This window comes from Carlito syrichta, unplaced genomic scaffold, assembly GCF_000164805.1.
Source record: "Carlito syrichta isolate Samal-C Ts95f unplaced genomic scaffold, Tarsius_syrichta-2.0.1 Scaffold305794, whole genome shotgun sequence".
NCBI classification, from domain to species: Eukaryota; Metazoa; Chordata; class Mammalia; order Primates; family Tarsiidae; genus Carlito; species Carlito syrichta.
Window position 1 is genome coordinate 80,980 of NW_007249890.1, and position 6,297 is coordinate 87,276.

Sequence of the window (6,297 nt, forward strand, 5' to 3'; positions counted from 1 at the left end):
TTCCCCCCGCTCCCGGGTCCCGCCGGAGCGCGCAGCTCGGGAACTTCGGGACCCAAAGCCCGCAGGCCGCAACCGGGTCCCCAAGGATCGTCCCGATCACCAGCGCCGCCACTGGAAAGGTCTTTGTGTTCTGGGTCCTGGATTCTTGCGAGGGCGGGCGAGAGGGAACGCAGTAAGGAGCCGCGCGAAAGAACGCAGGGGCTCCCAGGGCCCAAATTCATGGAAATGTCTTGGGGAAAGGGGGACTTTTTTTAACGCTTATACTAGCCCCATCGCAGGGCACCCCAGGGAGAATGGAGTCCCCGAGGAAAGGCGCTCCCTGACGTCTGCAAGGGCCTCCATGGCGCTTTGGCGCGATGCTATGAGGGCGCCCTCTCGCCCCCACCCCCTTTAACTCCCGACTTCTGGGAAGCAGTTGGCCATTCAGATGCGCATTTTGCCCAAAGGCACCCCCAGGAGAACCACGCATTCCAAGGCTGGGCTCAGGCTTGGGGGCAGGGAAGGTCTCAGAACCTTCAGGCTTTGGCTCTGGGGTAAGAGAAGGCTGTCCAGATAACCTTCTCCACCCCCTCCCTGAATTGTCCAATTCTGGCTTGAAAGCAGAGAAGACATTTCTTGGGGGGGAAGAAATCCAGACAAAAATCCGAAGCCGATAAATACGGAATCTGAAATCTGAAAAGCTCATTTATCTTTTTTTTTCCTTTTAGAAAAAATTTCAACTGTGTTCAGACCCCCACCCTCCCCCCAATCTCCCTTCACCATACCGCTTCTCTCCCCATGGCCCCAGAAGGCTTTTAAAACGCCGGTTTGGATGTTACCCAGACCAACCACCCAAACAGCAGCAACAAAAACAAAAACTCTCCCCCTTCTTCATCAGCCCCAAGATTGTGGAAATGACAGGAAGTCCAGGTTGGCTCTGGCATTTACAGCACTGACATGCATTCAGCCCAGAGCAGCTCTGGTGACAAGCTTTCTAAACAAGGCGCCCCCGATCGGGCCTGGAGTCCAGTGACCACCCCCTCGCACCACACCCTCCACCTACGCCGGCCAAGCCTTTTCTGGTCTGGGAAGGGAGGAGAAAAAAGACACAGGCCACCGGGGGGTTCTGCAGCCTGGGGTCGGTCCAGTTTTCTATCTCTCAGCTGCCTCTGGCTCCTGCCGTTTCAACCTTGCCTGCCCCTGAGGCATGAGGCGGCTGGCCGGGCCTTGATGGCAGTGAGTAGGGAGCAGCCATCTTGGCCCCAAGCCTGTCGTCCTGAGTCCCTCTCTCCCGTCAGCCCCAGATCTTGGGAAGGAGGAGGCTGGAACCCTGGTGGGTGCGGTCGATTCAGACACCGCTTCTGCCAGTCCCCATGAAGCCCGGGGGTCTCTTCCTGTCTCCCCCGTGGAAGGAAGGGGGCCAGACCCGAAAGAGTAAAAATCTGGGCGAATATCTTCCTTGAAGTCCCTGATCCCACTTGTCTTTCTCCTGGCCCCCATTTTCCTCCAAGAGCCAGGCTGGTGGGGGGCTGGGAGGGGAGGGGTCTTTTCTGAGGAGTCCAGCAGAGTCCACGCTCCTCATGGCTCAGCCTGGGATGGCCCTGTCGCTGCAGGCCACCGGGGGTCACTGGGTGACAGTGGGGTTTAACACCCCCGCAGCCGGCCCCAGGACCCCGGGGACAGAGCCAGGCACGGAGCCCTGCAGGGAAGACACGGGACTCAAGGGCTCCGGGACGCTTCTCAGGGGACCCGGCTGAGGCTGGGGGGGTGGTGGCGGCGGCGGCGGCTGGGCTGGGGGCGGCGGCGGCTGCTGCTGCTGCTGTTGCTGCAACTTTTTCTTGTTGATCTTTCTTTCCTTCGCTCTGCGGTTCTGAAACCAGATTTTCACCTGGAAATGGAAAGGTGGAGAGAAACAGAAGCAGTGAGGAAGACGTGAGGGAAAAGGGGTACAGGATCCGGCAGTATCTCAAGGCCCTCTTCTCAGACCGAAGGACCCCAGACCCGTCTAGAAGCATTCCCCGAAGATCCCCATGACTACCCAATGCTGAAGCCATTCCCAAGCCCAATTTAGCCTTGTGAGAAGAGTTTTCCTCCTTCCTGGCTCACCAGCATTCTTTCTTTTCTTTTTCTTTCCCCCTTTCCCTTTCTTCACCCCCTTTTTGTCAGTGTCTTTTTTTTTTTGGTTAGAGTCTCACTCTGTCGCCCAGACTTGAGTGCAGTGGCTGCTCCCGGCCACCGCGGCCTCGACCTGCTGGGCTCCGGCGATCCTTCAGCCCCAGCCTTCCAAGTAGTTGGAACTACAGGCGCGCACTACCACACCCGGCTAATTTTTGATTTACTGTAGAGTTGAGGTCTCGCCAAGTTGCCCAGGCGGGTCTTGAACCCACGGGCTCAGGCAATCCACTCACCTCAGCCTCCCAAAGCGCGGGATTACAGGCTGAGCCACCAAGCCCGGCTTGAGTCAGTGTCTTACTGTGTCACCGAGGCTGGAGTGCAGTGGCATGCTCACGGCCCCCACGGCCTCGACCTGCTGGCCTCAGGTGATCCTTCTGCCTCAGCCTTCCCAGTAGCTGGAACCACAAGCATGCGTCACCATGCCTGGCTCATTTTTTGATGTATGGTAGAGACGAGGTCTCGTCTTGTTGCCCAGGCTGGTCTCGAACCCCTGGGCTCAGGCAGTCCTCTCATCTCCACTTCCCAAAGTGTTGGGATGTCAGGCATGAGCCACCACACCCGGCTAGCTTTCTTTTCAAAGCAACTTTTATCTGCATCTTTACTGGAAAAGTTAAGAGTCTCAAAACCAAGGAAAACAGAAACTGTGAGGCCCTTTTTACACATGCGAGGGGAGACCGGTGCCAGGTGTACTTCAAATGACAACCTTTGGCCCCTCAAGTCTAAACCGAAATGTAGTATTCCTCACCTTGGAGCTGAACATGAGATTGAATGTGCGGCTTCCTTGCTGTGAATGCGCCCTGTGTTTTTTTCGTTTTTGTTTCCTAGACTATACATACAGAATGTTCATGAGCCAGGTCTTGTCCCTCTCGTTTTATGAGCAGAGATTGGGTATTTTGTTTCCCTTATTTTTCCTTAGGTGCAGTGCTAAAACAAAGTGAATAGGTCTTTAAGATGTCTTTATTGGCTCAAATGGAATTCTAGATTCAACTAACACGCTTGGCTTTCTCTTGAACTTCCTGGATCCCACAAAATAGAAAAAAAAAAAAAAATCAAAGAAGACTAGAGATAAAAACAGTGTTTTTAGAAAGTACTCCAGGCCTGGTGTGATGGCTCATGCCTGTAATTCCAAAACCTTGGGAGGCCGAGGCAGGAGTATTGCTTGAGTCCAAGAGTTCAAGACCAGCCTGGGCAACACAGTGATACCCTGTCTCTATTTTAAAAAAAAAAAAGAGCCGGCTCGCTGGCTTAACCTGTAATTCCAGAGCTTTGGGAGGCTGAAGTGAATGGATTGCCAGAGCCCAAAGGTTCGAGACCCACCTGGGCAACTTGGCGAGACCGCATTTCTACAATAAAATAAAAAAATTAGCCGGGTGTGGTAGTGCACGCCTGTAGTTCCAGCTACTTGGAAGGCTGAAGGGGAAGGATCGCCAGAGCCCAGCAGATCGAGGCTGCGGTGGCCAGGAGCGTGCCACTGCACTCCAGTCTGGGTGACAGAGTGAGATTCCAACTCAAAAAATAAAAAAAAATTTTAAAATTAAAAAATAGGCCAGATATGGTGGCTCACACCTGTAATCCCAGCACTCTGGGAGGCCGAGGCGAAAGGATTGCCTGAGCCTAAGCCTTCGAGACCAGCCTGGGCAACGTGGCAAGACCTCATCTCTACAATAAATCAAAAAATTAGCCAGGCATGGCGGCGTGCGCTTGTGGTTCCAGCTACTTGGAAGACTGAGACGGGAGGATCGCCTGAGCCTAGGAGGTCAAGGCTGTGGTGGCCAGGAGTGTGCCCTGCCCTCCAGCCTGGGCCACACAGTGAGACTCTGACTAAAAAAAAATAAAATAAAACAAAGTATTCCAAAGGTGAACTTTCTCATCCCAGTTTTAGTCTGCCCACAGAATTAGGAGAGCCCTGCTGCCAGGCTTTCCAACCCTTATGGCTTCCATACAGGTCGTGCCGGGCTGGGGAGAGCTGGGCGGTCCCCACCTGCCTCTCAGAGAGCCCCAGCGTGGCGGCCAGCTCGGCCTTCCTGCGGATGGTGATGTAGCGACTGTAGTGAAACTCCTTCTCCAGCTCCAGTCGCTGGTGGTCCGTGTACACCACTCGGTATTTGTCTTTCGTCCTGGTTTTCACTGCGGAGGAAGAAGGGAGAAATGAGGACCACAAGGCAGCCCATCAGTCATGGGTAATGACAAACCTCCCTAACCCAGGGGCCATTTCTCTTCCTCCGCCACCCTGGGGGGCCCGGGTTTGGCTGGTTCCTGCCAAGTCTGACACGACCCCCCAGAGGGTTCTGGGGGGAAGGGAGGGTGAGGTTAGCAGAGGGAGGCAGCTCAGCTAACCTTGGGGTTAAGTGGTTTTTAAAAATTAAGAAAAAACTGTAACCTCGTACCCACAGGATCTAGCAGGCCCCAACCACCTTTTTGATCAACCAGAGTGCTGGCACCCATTTGGCACCAAGGGAAAGAGGGCGGGGTGGTGTGGCCAGAGTCCCGGGAATATCCAGATTTCCAGACCTTGCAGAGATAGAAGCACACTCCGAAAACAGCCAGGGCCATGAGTATGTTTCTGAGGTGGTGGTAGGGACTGGAACAGGGGTTTCTTTCTGTTAGCTTTACCACAGATGGAAGGGGATGTGGGGGCTGGCGGGTTCCCTGAAGTCACCAGAATCATCCCCCAGACACGCCAGGCCCATGGGTGGAATTCCGAGCGAGCGGGAGCTTGGCCGTGGGAACCAAGGCCGGCCATCAGCGAACTCCTCTGGCTGGGGACAGGTTTGGCGTGTCTGGCACTATTTCTTTTTTAATCCTTCAGTTATTCCCCCCTGCAAACCCGACCAGGGCTATCCTGGCCGGTGATCTGTGCTCATTGGAGTGGGTCAACATATTAAATCCTGGATTGATTGTTTTACTGAAGAGCCTTGACAAATAGTGTCCACAGAGCTGGAGCAGGCCGGATCCCCGCGTTGCCCCAGCTGGGTCTGTCCTGGGTCACCCTTGGCAGGGCCGCCGGTCTCCAGCTCCCTCCCAGGCCAGGGTCTTCTTGTCACGGCACAGGTTCAACCGCCCAGTGCCCGGTCCCACTAAGAGATCAGAAGGGTCTTTCTGGGAGTTGCCCGGAGGTGCTTAATGTCCCACAGGCCGACTTTGTTCAGGTAAAACCCTTTGCAAACCACAACAAAAGCGCCCTGGGAAGATACAGGCCGGATCAGAGGGAGCTCCCCGGAGCCTCTGAAAGGGGAACACAGCCACAAACAATGCCGGACAAGGCGATCTTATCAAAGAAAAGCCCTTTCAATGCCTTAATAACGACCGCATTCTGTTTGAATTACCACTACTGAGCAAATGGCGGCCGGCTTTCATCCCCCTCCCGCCAGGGTATTAACATAAACACCGCCTGGCAGGCGCATTTGAATGGGCGCTGCGGCCCCGACCCCGCGCCTGCTAAGAAGCCAAGGGAACTCGCACGTCCGGGACCCTTCGCGGTGGGCGCGTCTGCACCGAGCGACCCCCTAAAGCCCACTCGAGGCCGCCGTGGGCGTTCGCCCCGTTTTACAGACGAGGAAACTGAGAACCAGACTGGGTCATGCACACGGGCTGGAACGGGAGCCCCGCCGGAGCCGCAAACGACACCCCAGGAGCGATGCTCGCCTCGAGGTACCTCGGAGCGGCCCCTGCTGCGGGGGGGGGGGTGCCCTTGCTGTGTCCCCAACGGACCCGGATCGCGGTGACCGGCGCCCCGTGCGCTCTGCGGCCGCGTCCCCGAGGGCCCCGGAGGCGCCCCGCACCCCCTGGGAACCAAGGAGGGGGCTGAAGGAGGGGAGGGCTGAGAGGGACTTGTCAGAATTCATTATTGACTGCGAAAGTCACCACCCTCTTTCCGGGCCCTAAAAAAGACAATGGCAGGGCTGGGAAGGTGTATATCAAAGCGGGTCGGGCCGCGGACCACCCCCCCCTTGACAGATGATGCCCGCAGAGGAGTCGGGCTCAGGCCCGCGGGCCGCGGCCTCCCTACATTAACATCACAAGGGTGCCCGGCGCCGACCGCGGCCTTGTCACCTCGGCGCAGGACTTCACAGCGACCTCTCATCCGCTGACCCCGCGGCCTGGGCTCCGGCGGCTCCCTTCCCTCCCCCCCCCCACCGGCCC

The 6,297-nt window shown here is 56.5% G+C and overlaps 1 protein-coding gene across 1 annotated transcript; it reads right to left on the reverse strand.

Annotated features, from left to right (window-relative positions):
* Positions 1 to 1,512: 1,512 nt before the first annotated feature.
* CDX2 (caudal type homeobox 2) lies at positions 1,513 to 4,707 on the reverse strand. The gene is made up of 4 exons (XM_021714809.1): positions 4,542 to 4,707; positions 4,356 to 4,442; positions 4,136 to 4,281; positions 1,513 to 1,867 (listed from the first exon to the last, which is right to left on the reverse strand). Exons 1-4 carry the CDS (start codon positions 4,705 to 4,707, stop codon positions 1,604 to 1,606), a joined length of 663 nt encoding a protein of 220 aa, XP_021570484.1. The 3' UTR covers positions 1,513 to 1,603.
* Between the last annotated feature and the right edge of the window lie 1,590 nt (positions 4,708 to 6,297).